Here is a 27,350-nt window from a genome sequence, read left to right as displayed (position 1 = left end):
CAACATTTGGTTTTCTTGACGGACATTTTCTTAAGGTGCCATTATAAAAGTCTGAAAGTTCCTTCTGAAGGAAATTTATCCCTGAAGCTGGGGAGGTGGTGGTGGTGCAGAAATCTGACTGAATTTCCCCAGCTTTTTTATGAAATCGCCACAGCAGGGGAACAGAAACTCATTGTGTATTTTATTTCCTGATAAAGTTCCTCAATTTAGTTGGCATATTATAAACCCAGCAAGAGGAAAAAATTGAGCACAAGAACATGATGGTTGTACTTGGTACTTCTGAGCAGCAGCAAGATGCAGGTGAACCACATCTGGCAGAGAAAGGAACAGCCATGGCACAAAGAACAATAAGTAAATCAATAAATTGCTTGGCTAGGGAATAGGATGAAGACAAATGTAATGTTGTTCTTGTTGTTGTTTTAGAAGAGTGGTGCTATTCTGCAGTCAGTTTGAATGCATGTTCCCTTCCCGGGCTAAGCAAGTCAGTGGTTCTGCAAGCTGGAAGCAGATATTGGCTGTGCATGTTTCCAATTGGCTGTTGCCCTGTGACATCACCACTTCTTTCTCACCAGTCTACAGAGCAGTTTTGCTTTTTAAATGCATTTTTAAATTAATAAGGGTGAATAAGGTGAACACAAACGCAAATGAATGTTTCATTTGGCACTTGGAAAATAATTAAAAGGTGTTCAGAGCTTCTGAGGGAAAAGAGGCAAGGCTGATGGCAGAACCAGCAATGGATTTGCTTGTATTTAAGTTGCAGCATGAAGAGGAAGCCCACCCCGTGGCTTAGAGAATTTCTGCAAGATCTCTTTTTATCTTATGTCTTCGTCCGTAGAAAAAGCACTGGTGCATGCTCTAGGAGCAGCAGATGCTGTATTATTGTCAAAACTGAGTGGAAGAGAGTTTCCAAATGGAAACTATAGCCTCAGTGTGTGTGTGTTGGGAGGTTCATTGCAAGTGCAGAAAGGAAAGGAAGGGTTAAACCATCAGTCTAAGGCAGCCTTTCCCAACCTTTGGGTCCCAAGATGTTCCTGGACTACAGTTCCCATAATCCATGACCATTGGCCATCTTGGCTGGGGCTGATGGGAGTTGTAGTCCAGCAACATCTGGGGACCCAAAGGTTGGGAAAGGCTGGTCTAAGGGTTCTGATCCAGATTCTACCCCTCCCTGGGAGGGGCAAGTATTCTGAGTTAAGAAACCAGGCATGTTAAATGCAATCAACATGTTTAATATAACTTGTAGTTTGGCCTTCAGCTACTCTAATTTGCTGCAAAATAGTCTCATGGTGGAACTGTTGCTGGGGCAGAATGAGATTTCCATGGAATCTGCTTACAGTTTGTGACATGCTTTGGCCTGCGTCACATAAGGAGGGAATGATTGATGGGCCAGTAGTTTGAATGATATGTCCCTTATCGCCTCTAATTGTAGAAGTCTCTGTTATGTTTTAACCCTCTGTTATGTTGTGTTGGGGGAGAGCAATCCTATGGAGGTGGGGAATTGCATCATGGCAGTAGAACTGACAGATCCAAAGCCTGCCAGACTTAGGCTAGGCAAGGCTACTTCACCTATCTTTCTTTCTGCTGCTGTTTGTGGTGGTGCGCACTGCGCGCGCAGGGTTGCCATCAATCAAGATGGCGGCCAAGGTTTCCCTAAGGGGCTGAAGCCTCTGCCGCCATCTTGGTTGATGGCAGCAATGTGCACATGTAGCACACATGCATGCCATCAACCAAGATGGCAGCGAGAATTCAGCCCCTTAGGGAAACCTCAGCCGCCATCTTCATTGATGGCAAACCTGTGTGAGCAGTGTGTGCAGCTGAAAAACAGCACAGAGGCAGGTAAGTAGAGCAGGGGAATGGCGTGTGGCTTGGGAGCTCCTGCCCTGCGATAACGGTACCAATCATGCCGCGAATCGCAGAAGGGGAGTGCCGGGGCCAGGGGCAGGCTGGTGGCCAAGGGCCCCGGCATGCCTGGGGCCGGCTCCAGTTAGGATTGTGCTGAAAATCAGTGGGACTTTTGAGTGAACATAGAAAAGGATTGTGTTGTAAATCTTTCTCTCCCCCTCTGATCCTTTTTTTTTTAAGCAAATAGGCAGGGCTTACTTAGGTGTCACTGCTTTTATTTGGCAGGAAACTAATACTTTAAAAAAAGTTCTGTAATGACCAACTGGTTTTGACAATAAACTATTGTATGGGGTGTATGTATTTTTACATGTCCAGTATGTGTGTATATGGGATCTGTCCAACAACCCTGTGAAGTAGGGTTGAAAACCAATGCAGCTCAGAACAAGAAATAAAGCCATTTAAAATCCAATAACAATAAAACAGTTGCAAAACAGCTTAAAGTGGCATGATTCTGAATTTTGTATTGGGTGAGTGAAATTTCTTATCACTGAATTGCAGTCCTGTGCATGCTTCCCTGTCTGAGTAAGCCCCATTGAATACATTGGGACTTGCTTCTAAGTAAACATGCATAGGATTGCACTATAAATATCTTTACAGGTTGTGTAAATAATAAATGACATTCAGGTTTATATAAATATTTCTTCATACTATGTCTTGATACGTATCTGATTTCACACTATGGTTGTAAATTATTATTTCCTCTCCATTGTAAGTGTGCCCTTCTTCCTTGAGGTGGTCATGGTCCCCCTCTGTTGTTTTCACCCTGAGGGACCGATTAGGCTGAGAGATGGTGCCTAGCCCATGGTCACCCAGTAAACTTTATAGCTTATTTTCATTTCAAAATTTAATTTAAATGATTTATATGCAGGCAAAGTTTATGAAGTAATACAGATTCACATAATACATTTAAAGCACACCCAACTCACATTTAAAGTGCATGACTTCCCCTAAAGAATCCTGGGAAGTATAGTTTCCCCCTTACAAAGTTGAGCAGCAGTTCTTAAAAGTGTGGCGGACAGTATCATTGTAATGACTAGCCAGGGATGGGAAACCTCTGCCCTCCAGGCCAGTCATTGCCATTTAGGGGGTTCTATTTGGCCCCTGAGGCCATTTCCCCTAAACCGTGCCTACCTGCCCATCAGTTGACATCATTAGTGGACAGGAGGACTGGGTTTAATCTTACATTGACTGTGAAATCCCGTGAAATCCTGTTCCCAGTAGGGAACAAGATCGTGCAGCCAAGGCAGCAAGATTTAACCTCTGCTTATCAATTGAGCAAGGATTAAAGCCCTGTGCAAAAGCTCCCTTTAAAGCAGCTTGGGTGACTACCACTTTTGCAAAGGCTTTAAGACAGCTCCTGAACTCCCATTTGCTCACACAGGAGCATTGTGGCTGTCATGAAGCATTTTCCAAATCTCTCCGAGCTTTCCTTTAAAGTCTCCACCTTGGAAGAGGCTTTTGCAAGTCTCTCCCCACTCCCCCTTTAAGTGCCCCATTTCAGGGATTTAAATGGAAAGCATGTAGAGACTTGGAAAAGGCTCCCCCCCCTTTCCCTTTAAATCACCAATCTCAGAGATTAAAAGCAAAGCATAAGGAATTTACAGTTGGATGCTCCCACCCACCTGTTATTCATGCAACATCACATTGATGTCATTGGTTGACAGGAGGGCATCCCCATCCAACTGTCAAATTTGGCCCATGAGGCAGATCCTGATAAGGATCTAGCCCATGCAGCCAGAAAATTCCTCTCCCCTGGACAAGCTGGACTGCAGACAGTTCATGGAAGGGAGAAGCCAAGTGACAACTAAGCTGGTGGAATGGACTCTGCTGTCCCAGTCCTCCTTCTGCTGTATATAAGTAATGGGGATATAAGCCTTGGTACGTATTTATAAATACTTTGTACAACAAAACAATTGTAATAGCCTATAACAGCCTTTCCCAACCAGTGTGCCTCCAGATGTTGTTGGACCACAACTCCCATCAGCCTCAGCCAGCATTGACAATGGCCAGGAAAGATGGGAGTTGTGGTCCAACAACATCTGGAGGCACACTGGTTGGGAAAGGCTAGCCTATAAAATAATAGCCAATCAATATTTTAGCAATTTTCAAAGAGTCTTGGGTATATATTCTCATTCTAGAAGACCTTCTCAATCTATTAGGTGTATTAACATTGTCTGCATGCACATCTGCGCTGTCATTCACATTAATATTGCTCATGATTTCCCATTGATTCCAGCTTATAACAGGGAATACCCATTCATCATTTTCATTCCATTTTTCCCCCTGTGGATAGTAACTGAACATGTTTTCCTGTTTCACTTATATATATATATATGGATGGCCATTCTCCATCTTGACCATATTGATTTTGCCATCATTACAACACCACTATCCCTTTAACATCTACCATTGTAAAGCTTCACTTTTCTTATATGGTTATGCAAGATCTCAAACTTTACTTTGCTATCTTATTTCTATTATGTTTCCTCTGTAATTGGTTTTATTCTCAGATTATTCTATTTGGAGCTTCATTCCAAATAACAATTCTGCAGATGACCATCCCATTTCTAAATGGTGCATCTAGCACCAAATATAGAAAAGCTTACAAATCCTCTGCTTTTATAAAGGAGTTTCTTAATTATTTTAACTCAATTTTCTACAAAATGGGGATATTCTGGACTCAAAATAATATGTTGAAAATCATATTCTAATGAAAACTTCTTATATTCAGCACATTTAAACTGTGATCCATTGAGAGCAGCCATTTCAGAAGATATATATCTCTTGCAAAAATGGGTTTTATTATTATAATTTGTAGCTGTAATTATTATTCCAAATTCGTTATAATTACTTACCAAGACACAGCTATTCCCCTTTATACAAACAGATCAATTCTACTTTTGACCATGGTCTCAGACTTCTTTGTCCACAATAATTGAATGCCTACTATAAAGCTTTTTATATTTTTGGCATGTTTTACAAAATTTAAGTTTCCTCTAGCTATCTATTAATTTGTGGAAGGGGCTGTATATTCGTCTCCACGTTATGGTGTTATAACATCTTGGACCAATACATTGGATATTGCAAATCCAGTCAAGGCCCCTTCCAGTATTTCATGAGATCGGTTTCAGTTTATGCAGCCTGATGACATGAACAGAATCCTTCCTATGAGGCAACCATCTTGCTCCCTTGATCTACATCCATGTTGGCTGGTGAAAGCCAGTCAGGGGTGAGGGGGAATGGTCAGGTGAATCCAGGCTGGGTATGATGGAGTGGTGCCTGCTGCCCTTAAACAAGCAGCAGCAAACTTCTGAAGAAGCCTATCCTGGATTCTGTGGTTTATAGCTACTACCACTCAGTTATGAATACCTGCTTCTTAGGGCAGCAGAACAGTCAGCAAGAGTTCCTGGAGGATATGGATTATCTCGATCATTTTCAGTCTGGGTTCAGAGACTATTTGGGGACCAAGTCAGTCTTGATTGCCCTTTTGAAGGGCCTGTAATTTGAGAGCAGGATAGGAGGAGTGCAACTGTGCTCCTGCTTCTCGATCTCTCAATAGTTCTTGAGACCATTGACCATGGTATCCTCTTGAACCAGCACTAAGGGATTGGTACTGGGGACACTGCTTTACATACAGCAGTTCTGTTCCTACCTGCAGGGCCATGTCTAGAGAATAACATTGGGAGATTATGTCTCAGCCACAAGGTCCTTGTGCTACGGTGTGCTGCAAGGCATGATCCTGTTGCCAATGAAGTATAATGTCTATATAAAGCCATTGGGATCAGTCAATGGGAGGTTTGGGGCAAAGTGTCATAAGTATGCAGATGACGCACAGCTCTATGTCTGTTTCTAACATCTGAGCTGTGAGACACTGAGCATGATCTGGACCATAGTATGGGCACAGTAGTGGACTGGATGAGGACCAATAAATGGAGGTTGAACCCTGAAATGACAGAGGCACTGGGTGGATGATTCCATATACAGGAGACTGGCCATCTGCCTGCTCTAGATGGCTCTGCACTCTCTCTGAAGGAACAAGTTTGTAGTTGTGGGGTGCTCCTGGATCCATCTCTGCCACTTGAGGCTCAGGTAGCCTCACTGACTAACTATGCCTTTTACCAGCTATGGCTGGTATGCCAACTTTGGCCACTCTTGGATAGGGACAGCTTGATCACAGTGATTCATGCATTGGCAACCTCAAGACTTGATTATTGCAATGTACTCTATATGGGGCTTCCTTTGGCCTGTTCTGGAAGCTCCAGATGGTGCAAAATGCTGCACTTAGACTATTGGTGGAGACAGACTACTGCCAGCATACAACACTCATGCTTAAAAGCTTGCACAGGCTGCCCATGTTATTGTACCAAGTTCAAGGTTCTTATATGTATTTACCAGGCCCTTAACAACTTTGGTCCAGTTTACCTTAAAGACTGTCTGGTTCCTTATATCCCTGCCTGATCACTGAGATTGTCATGGGAGTCTCTGTCAGTGGTGCCCCATGGTTTGGATGTGCAGCCCATATTTTCCAGAAGCCATGCATTTGGTTCTGCGGAACTCCCTTCTGGCTGAAATTAGATAGGTTCCTTCCTTATGGAACTTAAGGTGTCTGGCAAATTCCTTTCTCTTTCAGCAGGCCTTTTAAGGAAGTTTTCTGTTTTTTAATTTTAATTAATTTTATCCATTGTCTGCTCTTTGTACTTTTTTATGTACACCACTTAGAAACTTTGGTAGTTAAGTAGTATACAAAGACCTTAATAAAGCCATTAAATAAGAACATAAGAAGAGCCTGCTGGATCAGGCCAGTGGCCTATCTAGTCCAGCATCCTGTTCTCACAGTGGCCGCCGCCAACCAGGTGCCTGGGGAAAGCCTGCAAGCAGGACCTGAGTGCAAGAACACTCTCCCCTCCTGAGGCTTCCGGCAACTGGTTTTCAGAAACATACTGCTTCTGACTAGGGTGGCAGAGCACAGCCATCATGGCTAGTAGCCACCGATAGCCCTGTCCTCCATGAATTTGTCTAATCTTCTTTTAAAGCCATCCAAGCTGGTGGCCATTACTGCGTCTTGTGGGAGCAAATTCCATAGTTTAACTATGCGCTGAGTAAAGAAGTACTTCCTTTTGTCTGTCCTGAATCTTCCAACATTCCGCTTCTTTGAATGTCCACGAGTTCTAGTATTATGAGAGAGGGAGAAAAACTTTTCTCTATCCACTTTCTCAATGCCATGCATAATTTTATACACTTCTATCATGTCTCCTCTGACCCGTCTTTTCTCTAAACTAAAAGGCCCCAAATGCTGCAACATTTCCTCATAAAGGAGTCGCTCCATCCCCTTGATCATTCTGGTTGCCCTCTTCTGAACCTTTTCCAACTCTATAATATCCTTTTTGAGATGAGGCGACCAGAACTGTACACAATATTTATACATGCCGATTTATACAACGGCATTATAATATCGGCTGTTTTATTTTCAATACCTTTCCTAATTATCCCTAGCATGGAATTTGCCTTTTTCACAGCTGTCGCACACTGGGTCGACATTTTCATCATGCTGTCCACTACAACCCCGAGGTCTCTCTCCTGGTCGGTCACCGCCAGTTCAGACCCCATGAGCGTATATGTGAAATTAAGATTTTTTGCTCCAATATGCATAATTTTACACTTGTTTATATTGAATTGCATTTGCCATTTTCCCGCCATTCACTCAGTTTGGAGAGGTCTTTTTGGAGCTCTTTGCAATCCCTTTTTGTTTTAACAACCCTGAACAATTTAGTATCATCAGCAAACTTGGCCACTTCACTGCTCACTCCTTATTCTAGCTCATTAATGAACAATTTGAAAAGTACAGGTCCCAATACTGATCCTTGAGGGACACCACTTTCTACAGCCCTCCATTGGGAGAACTGTCCATTTATTCCTACTCTCTGCTTTCTGCTTCTTAACCAATTCCTTATCCACAAGAGGACCTCTCCTCTTATTCCATGACTGCTAAGCTATATGCTTGTTGACACTCTCAAAGAATTCTAATAGGTTACTGAAATAAATAATGGCTGTGTGTAAATCTTGCCCTTTTCTAACTCTAGATGACTACATTATAGTTCTATATTGACCTGGGAAAAGTTGCTTAACACCCATGGTGAGCTGCACCACATGCTCTCTACATAGTGGCAGCTACTATAACATGATATAAAGCACCATGCATAGTGTGTGGCCTTACTTTGCACATCAACTCTCAAAACCTCAAATGCTGGAGATAATTCCAAAGCAAAATTCTACCTCCCCCCCCTTCTTTTTCAAAAGACAGATCATTTCCCCAGTGGAAACGGAGGCCCTCTTTCCTGGTTTACCTGCTGCTGGCGTTAGTTTACCTGCTGATCATCGTATTGTTTGGACTTCTGCTCTCTAATGGTAATTAGTTTACTGAAATGCTTCTGTAGCTTCAAGTCAAAATGTGGGTGCTGTGTTTTTCATTCAGATGCTCGCATTTGAAAGCAGCTGGAAAACTGCTAAAAAAGAAAAAAAATCTTGGCATTGTGGAATAGCCAATTACTGACTGCTGTGCCAAGATTCAGATTCATTTACACCAAAGCTACCTGAACTACTAAATGGGGCAGAGGTGGGGAGGGGTGAAAATTTCTATTCAATTTGCATTTCAAGCCAAATTGATCAGATTTGTACTTTCTGAAACATAACAACCGAAACACAGTCATCCTTTGACATTTGCGTTTATTTGAATTTTGTGACGCAGTTCTCCAACCAAACAATACTTACAAAAAATGCATATATTGGGGAAAAGGGTGCATAAAAACAAATGTATGTGAAAATAACATGCAAAAATGCATTATATGATGAGAAATGGCTTATAAAAATGTATACATTTGTCAAAACTCCCAACAAAAATGTGCTTATTAGAAGAAATTCACACTAAAATGCTGGAGAATTTTCATGAAAAAATTTTTTTAAAAAAATTGCAAATTGCTGGAGAAATGGGGAGAACTGAATTTAAGATTGGAAAAATGAGAAACTGATAGAACTAAAATTGATAGATCTTTCCATCCCTAGGCCTTATAGTGAGTCAGACCATTTAGCCATCCAGCTGAGCATAGGCTCCTCTGACTGGCAGACGCTCTCGAGAGTCTCAAAGTTCTTTTCCAGCCCTGTAAACTGGGATATCTCAAGCTGGAGATGCATAGGCATGTGCTCTATTACTGAACAATGCTTTCCAACCACACGATCATCACCCATCACTTGTGTATTTAACACTCCATCTTATCTGTATTAAACTGAAAAACATCCCCCCCCCAAAAAAAAACTGGGGAAAGACTGTAGATCAGTGGTAGAGCATATATTTTGCATGTGAAAGGTGCTGGGAAACACACTTCTCTGAAACCCTGGAAGGCTGCTGCCAGTCAGTGTAGACCAGCCTTTCCTAACTAGTGGGCCACCAGATGTTGGACCACAATTCCCATCTTTCCTGACCATTGGCAATGCTGGCTGAGGCTGATGGGAGTTGTGGTCCAACAACACCTGGTGGCCCACTAGTTGGGAAAGGCTGGTGTAGACAATACTAGATGGATCCTACCTGGATATTCATGCTCTGAATGAGCATTTTTAACATTCAAATACCAAAAAGTATCAATTCCTACAGAAATTCTTACTCCAATAGAGGACAAGAGAGGCCAGTTCTAACTGATTTGGCATCTGGCAGCAAAAAAGAGCTAGTCAATGTGATGCATTAAATCTGTGATAATCTAACTCACAGGGTTGAGTTCAGTTAGATGCCAAGTAATTGTACAACTGCATTACTTAAGGGCCCACAGTATCTTTGCAAGGGAGGAGGATGGGGCAAAACCCAGAACAGACTGGCCCTGCCTCCTGTGCCCCCCTTCATCACTGTCTTGCCATAAGTCTTGCCATAAATCTTTATCTTGTTTGGCAAAAGCTTCTTTTAAATAGATATCCAGAAAAGCAATGAAGGTTGATACCAGCTATATCAAGCACTACAGCATAACACTACAGATATACTTCAGCTTATACCTAACAGAGCACATAATAATTAATCACTCAGCTATGGGGAGACTCCCTTTTCTAGATCTTAACTGTAGCTGTTGCTGGGTCACACACGGCTCCTACCTGGTCCCTTAACAGTGGTATGTGGAGTCTCTCTTAAACAATGGACTGCCAGCTACTGTTACACCCAGTGAGCAGCAGAGCTTGGAAAAGTTACTTTTTTTAACTACAACTCCCATTAGCCCAATCCAGTGGCCATGCTGGCTGGGGCTGATAGGAGTTGTAGTTCAAAAAAGTAACTTTTCCAAGCTCTGGTGAGCAGTCCCACTTCCCAGGAGCTGACCCCCTGTGCACAGCCAATCAGGATCAATGCATGTGGCATCCCCCTGATAGCCAGCTGCTGCATGAGTCAGCTCATTCTCACACTTCCATCTGGGTTTGCTGTGGACATTCCTTTGTATGTATGTATTTATTATTTGATTTATATCCCATCCTTTCACCCAGTAAGAGCCCAGGGCGGCAAACAAAAGCACTAAAAACACTTTAAAACATCATAAAAACAGACCCTAAAATACATTAAAACAAAACATCTTTTAAAAGATTTTTTAAAAGTTTTAAAAATATCTTTTAAAAAAAGGTTTAAAAACATATTAAAAAGCAATTCCAACACAGACACAGACTGGGATAAGGTCTCTACTTAAAAGGCTTGTTGAAAGAGGAAGGTCTTCAGTAGGCACCAAAAAGATAACAGAGATGGCACCTGTCTAATATTTAAGTGGAGGGAATTCCAAAGAGTAGGTGCCACCACACTAAAGGTCAGTTCCCTATGTTTTGTGGAATGGACCTCCTGATAAGATGGTATCTGCAGCAGGCCCTCACCTGCAGAGCACAGTGATCAACTGGGTATATAAGGGATAAGACAATCTTTCAGGTATCATCGTCCCAAGTTCTATAGGGCTTTGTACACCAAAACTAGAACCTTGAACTTGACCCAGTAGCTAATTGGCAGCCAATGCAAATCTTTAAGCAGCGGGGTGACATATTGGTGATACCCTGCCCCAGTGAACAGTCTCACTACCATATTTTGCACCAGCTGTAGCTTCCAGACCAACCTCAAGGGCAGCCCCACATAGAGCGCATCACAGTAATCCAGCCTAGAGGTTATCAGTGCGTGGACAATGGTGGTCAGGCTATCCTGGTCCAGAAATGGCCACAGCTGTCTTACCAGCCGAAGCTGGTAAAAAACACTCCTAGCCATGAAGGTCACCTGGGCCTCTAGCAACAAAGATGGATCCAGGAGCACCCCCAGACTACAGACCTCCTCTTTCAGAGGGAGTACTACCCCATCCAAAGCAGGCAACTGATAAATTATCTGAACTCAGGAACCACCAACCCATAGTGCATCTGTCTTGCTAGGATTCAGACTCAGTTTATTGGCCCTCATCCACTCCACCACCGAGTCCAGGCAGCGGTCAAGGACTTGCACAGCCTCTCCCAATTCAGATGTTATAGAGAAATAGAGCTAGGTATCTTCAGTGTACTGCTGACGCCTTGCCCCAAATCTCCTGATGACTGCTCCCAAGGGCTTCATATAGATGTTAAACAGCATGCGGGACAAGATAGTACCCTGCAGCACCCTACATCACAACTTCCAGGGGGCCAAAAGACAATCATCCAGTACTATTCTCTGAAAACAACCTTGGAGATAGGATCAGAACCACTGGTAAAACAGTGCCTCCAATACCCATCTCACCAAGTCAGCCTAGGATACCATGGTCAATGGCATCAAAAGCCACTGAGAGATCAAGTAAGAGTAACAGGGTCGCACTCCCCCTGTCCTCCTGATAAAGCTCATCCATTAGGGCGACCAAGGCTGATTCAGTCCCATAACCAGGCCTGAACCTAGACTGGAATGGGTCAAGTTAATCTGTTTCATCCAAGAGTGCTGCACCACAACCCTCTCAAACACCTTCCCTAAGAAGGGGGTACTTGTGACTGGTTGGTAATTGTCGCAAACCAGTGGGTCCAGGGTGGACTTTTTCAGGAGTGATTGGATCACCACCTCTTTCAGTGTGGCTGGAACTGCTCCCTCTCACAATGATTATTTGACCACACCCTGGATCCACTCAGCCAAACCCCCTTGGCAAGCTTTAATAAGCCAAGAAGGGCAAGGGTCGAGAGGACACGTTGCTGGCCACATCATCGCAAGCACCTTGTCCACGTCATCAGGCCGCATCAACTGAAACCGTTCCCAAGAAGTTGCAGCAGACGTTGCACTGGACACCTCATTGGGGTCTACAGTAGATGTGGATGGGGCATCAAGATTGCTACGGAGGTGAGCAACTTTACCCTCAAAGTGCCTTGCAAACAATTCACAGTGGGCCTCTGAAGGGTCTAAACCTTCATTTCCTGGAGTTGATGCCAACAGACTGCTGACAATAATTTGCATTGCTCTTCTTGTCCTCTCTGTGACCTGGAATCTCCAGCTCCTCCCAGTGTGTTCTAATCAGACTGCCTTTCATCATTCATTCTTAAAAGCTTATTACTATGATACATGTTTACATTATATAAAAGCATATTATTAAGCCATTTCAAACCCTTATTTAGGCTTCCAGATAAGGGCATTAAGGGGACAATTGCTGGATTCTACATATCTCATTGAGACACAATCCATTTTGTATTACAATCACCCCACCAGAACTAGGGCTCACTAGCCATGACTGCACTCGCTCCTGGTGTGAAAGCCAAGAAAATCAGACCTTCCTCTTTCAACAAGCCTTTTAAGTAGAGACCTTATCCCAGTCTGTGTCTGTGTTGGAATTGCTTTTTAATATGTTTTTAAACCTTTTTTTAAAAGATATTTTTAAAACTTTTAAAAAATATGAGAAGGTAACCCATGTCCATGAAACAGTGGCATGATACAAGCAAAGTTCAGCATTCCTGCTAAAGCTATTGGACGCAGGATCTGAGTGATGCTATATCCATTTAAGTGAGGGATTGGGAACCTGTGGCTCTCCATCTGTTGTTGGATTCCAACTCCATCAACCCTATTGAAGCCTATGGTCAGGGATGATTGGAGTCACAGGTTCTCTACCCCTGACAAAAATAATCTAAATAAGAATTGAAAATATTCTTAATCGAAGTACTGTTTGAATGCCCTTCCGCCACTAGAGGAAGGTTTTATAGTACTCATCACTGAAGCTATGCGTAGGGGTGCTGCCTGATTCTATAAAAGATATTATTATCTGTTGTTGTGTAAAACTTCCACCTGCTAGGATTTTGCCCAATAGGAAACATGCAATTTTACCCCAAATTACCACTTTAATATTAATATTATGAGAACAAATTAATATGTTATAATATGAGTTAGAGCAATGGAAGCTGTGAAATAAAGGACAGGTAAGAAAGCACTTTTTGGCCTAAACCTTGGTGCTTCTGTCTGGGGACAAATTATTAGGAATCTCAGGGTCATTCTTATGAGATAATTTTGTACTCGGTACTCAGGTATAACGTATATGCATCCAGTATTGGTTTCTTCACAGTGGATGCTCCAGACGTGTATCTTGTATTGGGGACTGAAGTAAAAATATCTTTAGTGATGATCTCTGGAGGTGTAAAGCCCTGTGAGAATACAAGGTGGTAACCCTACATGTCCCTGCAAAAGTACATCCTGAGGCATATTTCTAGACAATCTTTCTAGCAGCAGCAGGATTGCCAACTGTTTTTTTTAACTTGGTTTGCTCTTATGAGCTGAGCAGCAGCCTGATATGCAAAAAAAAGTAAGACGAGACTTGCTTTAAGTAGACATGCAGAAGCTCAGACTGGGGATAGCCATACAATTAATAGCTTCACCTGTTTAATTCCTGCATGTCAGGCTGCTGCTAACAGTACAGAAGAGGGGCCAGTAGAAAAGGGGGGAGTGGCTACACCTACCATTGGATCCACCTACAGTCTGCTGCCCTGCCTTCTGCCCCACCAAGGCCAAAGGGAATCAGCCACCATTGCTCATCCAGTACATGGAATCCTCAGTCATGCTGATATTCTTAGAAATGTGGCTCTAGGCCTGCTTATTCTGCGTTAGTTCAAAAGAACTGAGACAAGAGATCTCTTGAGAACATCTCTATCATGTTTTGTCTCTTCTGAACCTGTGATATTGTGTGTATTTGTATCTCTTCTTACATTTTTAGGATCAAGGCTTTCTTCGGAAACGAGCAAGTTGCATGAACAGCTTGAAACAAGCAAGGAGTGTAAGTGTCTCTCCAAAACCTATGGGGGCATTTAGACCCAACAGTCTAGGAAGGGGAGCAGTACTAAATTGGAGATGGATGTCACCAAGGCTTATGCCAGAGACTATGTTTCTACTGCCAGAGGAAAGTAAGTAATTATTCACACAACCAGTCCTCTAATGCCTGGGTTTAGAGGTCTTTCCCATCAAAGCTGCATCTTCCAGGCAAGCTTGAACTCTGGCACCTCATTGTTAAGGAGCTCTGTGGGTCACTTTTGCTGGAAGGTCTTAGAAACATGCTAACTCATGCTGTGAATGCAGAGAAGCACAGAAGCTGTGATTCTGGGTAAGAAATTCAGCTTCCTATCCTAGCTTTCCTGTCTGTAAAAAAAAAAGCAAGTTACTAACCCTTGTTTACTAATCCTCAGTTGAGATAAAATATGTAAATACCTGGTAAAAGTAGCTAGTAACAGCAGTGTACCACCATTTCGATGTGCATCTTGTGGACTATAAACTGCATTAATACTTTCTAATGTTCTTGCTGGAATCTTTGTATTAAAGGGTAGTATAAAAGTTTAGATGATGTTGTTATTCCTTTTCTGTTGTAAAATGTTATGATCATGCCAAAATCAATGAAGCTAGGTGATATTTCAACAGCCAGAAGAGCTGACCATTAAGATTCCCATTGATTAGAGGCTGGAAGCTTCAGTGTTCCTCATGGGTCCCAGTGCCTTCCTATGACTAGCAGACAGAGAATAAATTATGTGGGGAAAATAAAATTTGCAGAAAATCATCCTCAAAGAAGTCTGACTTTGATTGCACACATTGGACTTACAGACTTACAACAAGGAGTGGGGGAAAGCCTTAGCTCATACATAAATGCCCAAGGTTCCAGGTTCAGTCCTTGGCATCTCCAGTTAAAAGGATCTTAGCAGAGCTGGGAAAGACTTTTATCTGGCAAACTGGAGAGCTGGTGCCAATCAGAAAAGATAGCATTGAGGCACATCCAAAGCACAAGATGTGGCAATAATTTTTAAGTCTAATTTTCCTTTTGAAGTTAAAAAGATCCTAAAAGACCCTGAAGGTAGATTTATATTTATAGCTGGGTTACTGGAGGGAAAGTAGCTATGCACTTTTGGCTTTATAAAAATGTAAGTGTACTCCCTTCAAGTCGATTCCAACTTATGGCAACCCTATGAATAGGGTTTTCATGAGGCTGAGAGGCAGTGACTGGCCCAAGGTCATCCTGTGAGCTTTATGGCTATGTGGGGATTCGAACCCTGGTCTCCAGGTTGTAGTCCAACACCTTAACCAGTACACCCTAATAAAGGACCAAAAAAAAATTACAAGTCTTTTCAAAGAGCTTTTCAAATTCAAATTAGGAAATATAATTTTGGGTGGTGATTTCAATATTAACTTGAAAGGCACTAACTCAGGGGAAAAAATTTAAAAAATTAAAACTGGACTAAAATCAAACAATGCTCAAACAATGAATCAGACCAAAACACAATTTTTACGCAACTTACAACATTATAATTTGAAAGAATTATATCCAACTGATCATATATCTATATATCCAATTATATCCAACTGATCATAGTCACACCTTTTTCTCGTCAGTTTATAAGACTCATTCACAGCTAGATGGTACAGTGCTCTCAGACACACTGCTTCCTCTTGTACAAAATGCTGATATAGGAGTAATAAGGATCACAGTCCATGCCCCAGTATCGGCCACATTGCAACTTGCTCAGTCAGAAGCCACTATGCCTTCATCGCGTTTTCACATTTGGTTGCTTACCAGACAACCCAGCAAAGACAAATCAGAGAAGCTCTAATAAATTATTTTAAAGAAAATCAAACCCCAGAAACTTCTATAGGCACACAATGGGAAGCAATGAAGGCAATCATCAGGGGAATATGCATTAAGGAACTCTCGGAGGTTAAAAAAGCAAATAGGGCACAGACCAGGAAATTGCAATGCTACAGAACCAATGTGGTCTCACAGGGTCGCGACAGACATATAAGATGCTTACATTAAAAAGAAATGAACTAGACTTGATTGAAACAAACAAAATTTTAATTGATATGCTGTACACAAAGCAAATTTCTTTTGAGCATGGCAGTAATAGCTCAAGGTTATTAGCAAATCGATTAAAACGTAAACAAAAAATGCACAATACATATAATCCAAAAATCAGATGGTTCCAGAGTTTGGACAAGTGCAGGTATAGGACAAGCTTTCACAGAATTCTTCTCAAATCTATATGAAGATCACCAGGTAGACCACTCAGCAATAGAAACATATGTAAATAAGGCTGGACTTCGCACTTTAACAGGAGAGAGAGACCCTAACAAGAGAAATACAGGCTGATGAAATAAATGCAACAAATTGACAAATTGAAGTCCAATAAATCCCCAGGGCCTGATGGTTTTACTAATGAATTTTACAAAAATATTAAAGAGATTTTAACTTCTAAATTGTTACAATTATTCTTCATGGAGACCCCTTGGGAAACAGCTAGAATTGCAGTGATCCCAAAACCCTTTAAAGATCCCTCAAATGTAGAATCTTATGGACCAATAGCATTATTAAATAATGACTATAAGATATTTACATCCCTGCTGGCAAACAGACTAAAGGCTATGGTCACAAATCTAATTCATGAATATCAAACAGAATTTATACCCAGAAGAGAAATTGCAGATCCGACATGTCAAATACTAAATTTAATCTGTTACAATAAATCTAATAGTATCCCTATGGTCTTTTTATCTCTCTCTATACATAAAGCATTTGACTATGTACACTGGCCCTTTTTAATTGAGGTAACAAAAAGAATGAATTTTGGAAAGCAATTATTAACCATTTTAAACCAAATTTACTCACCTTCTACAGCAGTGATTAGGATTAATGGCAGAGACTCTCCACAATTTACAATCCACAGAGGAATGAAACAAGGATACCCTCTCTCTCCTCTCCTTGATGATGATGGAACCTTTAGAATCATAGAATAGTACAGTTGGAAGGGGCCTAATAAGGCCATCAAGTCCAACTCCCTGCTCAATGCAGGAACCCAAATCAAAGCATTCCCGACAGATGGCTGTCCAGCTGCCTCTTGAATGTCTCCAGTGTCAGAGAGCCCACTACCTCTCTAGGTAATTGATCCCATTGTCGTATGGCTCTAACAATTAGGAAGTTTTTTCTGATGTTCAGTCGAAATCTGGCTTCCTGCAGCTTGAGCCTATTATTCCGTGTCCTGCACTCGGGGATGATCAAGAAGATATCCCAGCCCCCCTTTGTGTGGCAAACTTTCATGTACTTGAAGAGTGCTATCATATCTCCCCTCAGTCTTCCCTTCTCCAGGCTAAACATGCCCAGTTCTTTCAGTCTCTCCTCATAGAGCTTTGTTTCCAGTCCCCTGTTGCCCTCCTCTGAACCTGTTCCAGTTTGTCTGCATCCTCCTTGAAGTGCGGAAACCAGAAATGGACACAATACTCAAGATGAGGCTTAACCAGTGCTGAATAGAGGGGAACAAATATTTCATGTGATTTGAAAACAATACTTCTGTTAATGCACCCTAAAATAGCATTTACCTTTTTTGCAGCCACATCACACTGTTGGCTCATATTCAGCTTGTAATCAATGGCAATTCCAAGATCCTTCTCACATGTCATATTGCTGAGCCAAGTATCCCCCATCTTGTAACTGTGCATTTGGTTTCTTTTTCCTAGGTGTAGAACTTTGCATTTATCCCTGTTGAATTTCATTCTGTTGTTTTCAGCCCAATGCTCCAGCCTATCAAGGTCCCTTTGAATTTTGTTTCTGTCTTCCACGGTATTAGCTGTGCCCCCCAATTTTGTATCATCTGCAGATTTGATAAGCATTCTTTGTACCTTCTCATCCAAGTCGTTAATAAAGCACAACATCTGAGACAAAACCAAAATATTAAAGGAATATGGATAAACCAGGATACACACCTTCTCAGTATGGCATTGGCAATGACCAATCCTTCAGAAGCAGCACTCCCATTAAAGACAGAATTAGAGCAACTTTCACTATCAGCAAGGATCTCCGCATTAAGAATGACATTGTTACCTAAGTTAACCTTTTTATTTCATGCACTCCATGTTCACATCTCGGAAAAACAATTAAAGATTTGGCAAAAAGAAATTGAACAATTTATTTTTAACAAAAAATTACCCAGAATTTAAAAAGCTTTATTATACCGACAATCCAAAAAGGAGGGTCGGGAATTCCACATGTAAAACCCTATTTTGATGCCAGTCAATTATATCATCTTAGTTTTATAATATTGGATAGTAAAATAAAAAGATGGGTTCAACTAGAAAATATTTTAGTGAAAGATATTCCATTAGGGGCAATACTCTTTAGAAAACCCTCAGGAGCTTTGTTACAACAATTAAAAGAAAATCCATACACCAATACTTTACTACAAAGCTGGCAAAGATGGGGGAAACATCTTTTATCTAAGACATCATCTATGACACCACTTTTTTTTCACCCAGAATTTTATAATAGCAATAGATACTTACCTTGACAGTGGAGAGAGAAGGGGTTTTATTGTCTTTGTGATTTTTATGTTAATGGTTCCCCAATAACACAGCAGGTCAATAGCACTGAAGGGACAAAAACTTCAGTGGTTACACTGGAGACAGTTAGTAGACTTTATCCATCATCCCAACATTAAAGAATCAGGAAGGGCAAGTTTATCCCCCTTTGAAAATATTATATTGGCAGCAAGAGACAGGGATAGGGGCATTGTGTCAAAGATTTATCAACTTTTATTAGATAAAGAAGGAGAGAACTTACCTGGATTAAAGAGAGTATGGGAAGGTGATTGGGGAGTAGAAGTTGAGGAGGAAGAATAGAAAAAGTTTTGGAAAAAACTTCTGGTGAAAACCTCATCCAACCAAAGAAGAGAAACTATGTTAAAAATAGCTCACAGATGGTATTTAACACCAATACATCTATCTCAAATTAATCAGATACACTCCCCCAGATGTTGGAAAGGATGTGCAATGGCTGGAACTTACCACCACATGTGGTGGGAGTGTGCCGCAGAACAAAAATTTTGGACTTTAATCTTTAATGAAATTGAAATAATTATCTCCAAACAAGTAGACAGAACACCACAATTGGCAGTGCTGAATCTATTTGAAGGAGCAAACAAAGGTATAGTCTACAAAATTCTATTAGGCCACCATTATCACTATAGCTACACATTGGAAAACATTACAAGGAGCTACAGTAGATTATTGGTATAGGAAAACATGATATCTTGCTTTCATGGAAGAATTAATGGTCAAATTGAGAGTATCCCAAGGTATCACAAAGAAAGACAATTTCTATGAACCTTGGTATCCATTTATAGTCCATGTAAATAAAAACAAAACACTAGAGAGCCTCCACCACATTACACCCAAATCTGGAATGCCTAAAATTGTATGTGTTGATTTTACCTTTTCTGTTTTAGTATTTGTAAGTTGATAGAAAGATATGTTCCTTAAAAACTCATATTGTATGAGTATTGTATCATATTGTATGTGTCCTATATATGTTTTCCAACTTTACCTTAAGAATTTCCTGATCTCTATTGTATCTGGACTTTAAATTCAATATCCTTCAGCAAATGGGAGGGGGGCATATCGGGTTCGTTCTGGTTATATAATTTTCTTTTTATGTCAAGCAGTACTTGTGTTTGGAGGCTGTAATTGATGTGTAATTTTGTATCCAAAAATTTAATAAAAATTATATATTAGAAAGAAAGAAAGAAAGAAAGAAAGAAAGAAAGAAAGAAAGAAAGAAAGAAAGAAAGAAAGAAAGAAAGAAAGAAAGAAAGAAAGAAAGAAAGAAAGAAAGAAAGAAAGAAAGAAAGAAAGAAAGAAAGAAAGAAAGAAAGAAAGAATAGTGGTTTGTCTCAGTAAAAGGCAACTCCATCATGTTCAGTATTCTTAGGATAAATGTGATAAACTTGTGACCAGAAGCTTCAGCCAGCAGGGCTCCCAAGAGTGTTTTACAAAAAAAAGAAAGACCTGCCTTTGCTGCACTGGCATTGCAATAAAAGGGGAAATATATCACCAAACAAGGACAGATTTGCATAAAATGTGCATGTGCTAATTTACATGTATTGGTGCAAATCTAGAAATAATTATAATTTAAATAGAAAATGAAACACATACCACTATGGTGGGGAAGACTGTGACCAGATGACCACTGTGTGTGCCTGTTCAGTCTGCTATCCAGGTGCTGCGTCTGAATCCCAGCTGCTAGAAACCACAGGAGAGGAGAGTGCTCTTGCGCTCAGGTCCTGCTTGTGGTCTTCTCATAGGGGCATCTGGCTAGCCATTGTGAGAACAGGATGCTGCACTAGATGGGCCACTGGGCCTGATCCACCAGGCTCTTCTTAGGTTCTTAGCTTCAAGGCCCCCTCCCTGCTTTCCCTGCTTGGGGTTCTTCATCTCTAAACTGGACTTAAACTAGAAAGCCCTTCAAATAGAGGATTGTGGTAAAGCAATTGTCAGGCTATTTATTCTGTCCCTTTTCTTCTTTGCCAGTGTTCCCATGTGGATCCAGAAGCAGGGAATGGCAATATTTTGATGGCGGATGTTACTACTTCTCTGTCCAGATCCAGCCTTGGCACATAGCTAAGTCTCATTGTGAGGAACTTAATTCAAGCCTGGTGGTTGTTAATGATGAGGCCGAGCAGGTAAGGATGCTGGAATAGCAAAAAGCAACTTTGGGAGGAGACAATGGGAAGTGGAGAAAAGGTGGGAAAGGAGTGGTTAAATATTGTACAGCCCACTGCTTCTCTACTCCCTAGTCATCCTCCCACCCCACAAGGTTCAAATCCACAAAAAGAAAATGGAACTGGACTGCCTTCAAGTCGATCCCGACTTATGGCGACCCTACGAATAGGGTTTTCATGGTAAGCGGTATTCAGAGGGAATTTACCATTGCCTTCCTCTGAGGCTGAGAGGCAGTGACTGGCTCAAGGTCACCCAGTGAGCTTCATGGCTGTTTGGGGATTTGAACTCTCCCAGGTCGTAGTCCAGCACCTTAACCACTACACCACACTGGCTCTCAACACCATGCATTTAAAGCACATTGAACACACATTTGAAGCACATGAACTCTGCCACAGAATCATGGGAACTATCGTTTGTTAAGGGTGGTGGGAACTATAACTGTGAGGGGGAAACTACACTTCCCAGGATTCTTTGGGGGAAGTCATGCACGTTAAATGTGAGTTGGATGTGCTTTAAATGTATTCTGTGGATCTGCATTATGTCTTTACAAGCACAAGAGCAAACATCTTTGAATCTCCTTGGGATGGAAAAGCAGCTTAGAGGTGACTTGGAACTGAGCGACAGTAAGTAGGAAAAGTGTTAGGTCAAATTACAATTTACCCATCCATAATTATTCACAATTATTTGGTGCATCAGAATGCCCATAACCCTCCAAACCAGATACTGATGTGCATCTCTGCAGTGGTGGCTGGTGGGCACTGTGACTGGTAGGGAAGAAGGCAGACAGACTAACAGCAGATGCAGACTGATGACAGTGGAGCAAACTAATTCTGGGTTTGCCCCATCCTTCTCCCTGCTAAGTTCCACAAGGCAACACAGAGGGCAGATCCACACCATTCATTTAAAGCACATTCAGCACACATTTAAAGCACAGGGCTGTTCAACTAAGTCCAACTTGGAATACACCAATTGGAATTAATGGATCTAAGGTGGTCATGTACATTAACTGCAGTGGGTCTATTCTGAGTAGGACTAGCATTGAATATCTAGCATTGAACAAGATGCTGGACTAGATGGGCCACTGGCCTGATCCAGCAGGTTCTTCTTGTGTTCTTATTGATAGGATGAGATGTGGCAGAATTACACACCCTCAATGAAAGCTGATTAGATAGAAGTACACCTTAGCAGTGAGTTATTCAGTCAGCAATCCTATACCTTGTTGGGTAGCAAGCCCCACTGAACTCAATAGGACTTACTTCTGATCTGACTAGACATGTATAGGATTGTACTGGCACACAAGCCAGTCAAAACGGTAGCTGAGATTCATAGGCACCCCTTTTTAATTGATTTGTCACAGCATGCTAATGTATCCCCAGCTCACAGATTGAAAATTAAGTTACTGTTCTAATCTAGTGATACTTGGTGCCTGTGAATATAGAACTAGGACAGGGCAGGGGTAGTCAACATGGTGCCCTCCAAATGTTTTAGACTACATCATCCTCTATCACTGGCCATGCTGCCTCAGGCTGGTGGGAGTTGTAGCCCAAAACATCTGGGGGCATCACATTGGCTACCCTTGAACTAGTGCTCAGTAGTTCTTTCAGATGAATTATGGTCAGGAAAATGTGTGGTTTATTTTTATTTTTAGCATGTGTATGTAGTATGAAAACTCAGGGTTAGAGGCCCTGACCGGTTCTCCCTTTTTTTTGGCTTGCAGAATTTCCTCCAGTCTCGCACCAAGAATAAACCCTACTGGATCGGACTCAGTGATTCGGATGTCGAAGGGGAATGGAAATGGATTGATGGCACCACTTACAGAAACAGCTACAAGTAAGACAGGGCTGTGAAAGCTGTGACGCTATCAAGCTAAATGCTGTTCACCTTTCTTATGCTGTGGCCTTCCAGGTCTAGACTAGCCTCCTATTCTTGCTATCCTGGGAAGGCAACAAAAACAGGAGGGTTGTTGAGCCACTGATCTGAAACATATTAGCTGGCACTCCAATTTAACATGGGTATCCCAGATGCAAGAATAAACACCCACATATATAGTTACCTGTTGGAGGAATCCTGAATCTGGAATAATTTTGCACTTTTATGAAGCCTTCAGCATTCCTTTCCCACTACTTAATACTGGACCCAGTACATATTATTCCAGGGATGGCTAACTTTTGTTGGCCTCAGGGCTGCATTGCTGCTCTATAGCCCCTCTGGTGCAGCCTCTCCTGATGCAACACAAGTGATGGATGTGGCCAAAAAGAGGGTATGGTCACCCCACACTCTTGTGCCCACCTATGTACAGACACACCACCACCGATGCTGCCACTTGATGCTGCACTATAAATTGGGTTATAGGTTGGTGGGCTTATCAAAAGGACTAGCAGACTGGATTAGGCTAGGGACCAGTAGTTCCAAGGGTTGGCAGTAGGCCCTCTGCTGGATGTTGGTCCCTGGCAAGTGCCCAACTATGTCAATCGCTGGCACCAGCCTGGTTTATCTGTAAAGAGCTCCATGGCAAAAAGGATAAAGGTGATAAGAGTGGTGGAAGGGCAAGATGAGTTATGCTGGAAATATCTTGCTCCCAGTCTAAGGAGGAGTTTGTCAAGGCAGAGTGGGTATGTGCTAGAGAGATTTGGGTAATAGTGTTGCAGTTGCTATTCTGGGGAAACTGTAGAGAATGGAAGTAGCTGCGGCCAGCAGTGGGATGGTGGAGACATAAAATAGCTCTGTAGAGGGGGCAGTGGCACAAGGCAGTGCTATAGTCTGAAACCATATAGTGGAGCAACTTTGCTGCTGCTATGCAGATCTGGGTCTAGTCAGTGTCTGGATGGGAGACTACTTGGGAACCTGGTGTTGTCAAGAATGCTCAACATTCCCAGAATTCTCACTGGGGGGTCAACTCCCAAGCCCAGGACAATTGATCCCAGCCAGGCACAAGCCGTGCCTCCCTTACCAGGGCTGAGTTAAACCAACAATAACCCTGCAAGTAGATAAACTGCCACCACCCCTTAAGCCTGGTCATCCACTCTGGGCTAAGGGGAAACCCAAAGTGCCAGAAATAGACCTGCCAAGGTTTCCAAAAGACAAGAGCCAAGAATGCACTCCTTGTCTTGGAGCCTTAAGGCAAAATACCCAACTATACAGTAGTCTGTGGCTAAATTTCCAATGCACAGGATTCAGAGCCAATTTCCCCCTAAAATGAACACACACTGGTAAATAAAAGGTAGCTTTATTAAAATAAAATATAAATGTAAAAAAAGTTACAGCAAAATAATTATTTAACCAAACACTCCAAGGATTAGGTAAAATACAAAAGGCAGGGAGTTCATGTCACAAGCAAAAATAACAGATCTACCTAGCCTAATCTATACTCACACAATATAGGAAAACCAGCAGAGTAATTTCATGGTTCCATATCTCCCCAGAGATGTATAGCTTGGATAGCAGATGGAACCCCAACATCAGGTAGCACCAAGAAACATTGGGGGATAAAAATCCATAATCTTAGTTCTATTTTTATGGGGGAAAGCCCAGCAACAGCCAGGAATTAATTAGCCAATCAGGGGCCTTTCTGATGATGAAATCTTCTAGAGCTTTCGAGCCTAATAATCACATGCTTCTCCAACCTTCCCAGGCCCATGGCCTTGAAGTACCAGTCTCAGGCTGATAAGCAGGTGTTCTTGCTCACTGCCTAATTAACTGAGTTCAGCAGTAAGAACTGACAGTCTCGTGGCCTCCCAGAGGCCCTAATTCAGGCAAGATGTTCCCCCCACAATTCCTTGCCACAGAACAATTTTAGTTAACAACCTTACAAACCAGGTGTTCTTGACAGGTGTATACTGCCTTGAATTCCATGAAAGAACGGTAAGATATAAATGTCATAAATAACTGAGTGAGTGATTGTGTTGAAGCCGTCAAAGTGAAGTATGGAAAATCAAGAACAACAGAGGCTAATCACCAGTTCAGGGGCCTAATAATGCCCCCCCCAGCACATTTTTCAGCCTCCCACTGATTTCAGCAGCAGCAAAAAGAAAACAAATTTAAAGTAGACACAACAGTGGGGTGGGTGGAGAGCCTAGCACAACCCTGATGGAGATACAAATTGCCTCCTTCCTGGTCATCAAATAGATCATTTGATGAGCTGAGAGGGGCTCATAACCTTCTACAGCTGATCTGCAGTGGGGGGCTATATATGTGCATGGGACAGTATGGGATAGATACATCCATCACTGGCATGTGGCCCTCGGAAGGTTGGCCAACTGTGAATGCAGCCTTTGGGCTAAAAAAAAAAAGTTAGCCACCCCTGATCTAGAGTCATCAGATTCAACTAGTGGGTCGGGACCCACAGGTAGGTCACAAGGCCAGTCTGGGTGGGTCGCAGCAAAGCTGTTGCCTCTATGTTAGGACTCCAGCTCAGGCTGATCAAACCAAAGGAGCAGTGCATGCAGCATCTGGGCTAGGATGCATTATTCTGATGACACACATTTTATCAGTTTCCATGAGTGCTATAATGTGGCGGGAGCCTTTTTCAGTAAGATACATATTTCTGGCCAACTAATACCCCACCATTCTATAGCTATGCCTAGTGCAGAAGCTCTATATGGAGCAAGGGCACTCTGTTCACCTTCTAGTCTATTTCTCTGGCTTTCTAGACTTCTCCCAGAATAAAAGTATGCTGGGGGCTAGAACGCTAAAGTGTCAGCTGTGGTAGGATAGCTCAGTTGCCCAATGGATGCCACCATGGCAGTTGCTGGGGTCCAGATAATGATAAACAAATGGGTTCTGAACACAAAGATACACGCAGACGTGATTACCTCAAGGAAAAGTGTCCACAAGGCTATTCTGGAGTTCTTGAGAAATAAATCAACATATGCTTTTTTCTTTCATAACTCATTGTGGCTTTTAAGGTTGGCATGCTTTGCACACGCATTCGGTTGCTTGAATGAAATTCCTCAATTCAGGGAAGAAATTTTAAGATGTTTACCTCTGTTTAAAAATTAGAGGCACTCAAAAAATGCTGAAACTCTGGTTGAGAAGTGAATCAGAAAATAGTCACCATTCACGCAGAGTCACTAGAATAAAGATACAAACTGCAGAAACAATTCCTTGAACTCTGATGTGCCGCAAGATTAAAAGTGCAATTTCAGCAACTAAGATTACCAACGTTTTGGATTTCTGCTTAGTAAAGAATACCCAGAATTGGGAAATGAAGCTATCATCCGTCTGTTGCCACTTGGTAGCACCTATCCTTGTGAGGAAAGCTTCTAACCATGGTGGCTCTCAAACCAAAACCAGCTTAGCAATCTGAATTGCACTCAGAGTTAGTCTTTCTAATATCACCCTTCACTGGAATGACATCTGGAAGTACAAACATGCCCACTGAAATTGTGAGTGAGTCTTCATGCCCAGGTGTCCCACTGAAATTGTGAGTGAGTCTTCACCAGTTTTCAATAATTTCTGAGTTTTTAGTTAAGATTAAGTGTAAAAATCACTGGTTTTCATTTAGTAATAATGCTAAGGTAACATTGTGGATGGCATTCAAAGCTAGTCCTTTTCAGAGCAGACCCACTGAAGTTTATAGATATGACTAACTTAATTTCAATGGATCTACTCTGAGTAGGACTTAGTCAAATATAACCCTATGTATACTGCTCTGTGAATTGCCATTTTAGGATTAATTAAAAAATGCAAATGGACTGCCTTCAAGTCAATCCTGACTTATGGCAACCCTATGAATAGGGTTTTCATGGTAAGCGGTATTCAGAGGGGGTTTACCATTGCCTTCCTCTGAGGCTGAGAGACAGTGACTGGCCCAAGTTCACCCAGTGAGCTTCATGGCTGTGTGGGGATTTGAACCCTGATCTCCCAGGTCATAGTCCAACACTTTAATCAGTACACCACACTGGCTCTCTTATGTTTAATAATGTGCATTATTAATTTATTAACACTGTTAACTGCCAAAAATGAAAATGTGAAAGTGGGTCTCATGTTGGAGGTTGGGAGTCAGAGGTGAGGTCGTGGTTCTAGACCAGTTGAAGATCACTTATCTGAATAGCTTGGCTGTGCTTGGACTGGAGAGAGCAGAGGCCAATGTGGTTGGAGAACAAGACCTCTTTCAGCATTTGTCAGGATAATCTTGACTGCCTTCATCATTTAGGAAATGGGGAAATGGTGAACCCAACAATTATGACCACAGAGAAAACTGTGCCATGATCCATGATTCTGGGGACTGGAACGATATGGCCTGTTTCATTACAAGCTTCTATGCGTGTGAGAAGCCTTTGCGTTCCTGAAGAAGTACCGTGATAAAAGACACCAACTAGCAAGAACAGAACTTCTTCAAAGACCACTTACTTCTAACCACCTGCTTTAGAGTGACAAGGACTCTGCACAACTTGGATGTAGCTATATATATATATGTTAAAAACTTAGCTTAAAGTTATTCTGT

General features: G+C 41.9%; 1 protein-coding gene across 1 annotated transcript; it reads left to right on the top strand.

The window, feature by feature from the left end:
* Positions 1 to 258: 258 nt before the first annotated feature.
* LOC133382043 (hepatic lectin-like) lies at positions 259 to 27,350 on the top strand. The gene is made up of 6 exons (XM_061621700.1): positions 259 to 351; positions 8,200 to 8,307; positions 14,097 to 14,156; positions 20,714 to 20,865; positions 22,623 to 22,735; positions 27,060 to 27,350. The coding sequence occupies exons 1-6, from the start codon at positions 261 to 263 to the stop codon at positions 27,193 to 27,195; spliced, it is 660 nt and encodes a 219-aa protein (XP_061477684.1). The 5' UTR covers positions 259 to 260; the 3' UTR covers positions 27,196 to 27,350.

The sequence above is a fragment of the Rhineura floridana genome, chromosome 3 (assembly GCF_030035675.1).
Source record: "Rhineura floridana isolate rRhiFlo1 chromosome 3, rRhiFlo1.hap2, whole genome shotgun sequence".
Taxonomy (NCBI): domain Eukaryota; kingdom Metazoa; phylum Chordata; class Lepidosauria; order Squamata; family Rhineuridae; genus Rhineura; species Rhineura floridana.
Note: the sequence above shows the minus strand (reverse complement) of the source record. Positions and strands in the feature narration are given on the sequence as shown.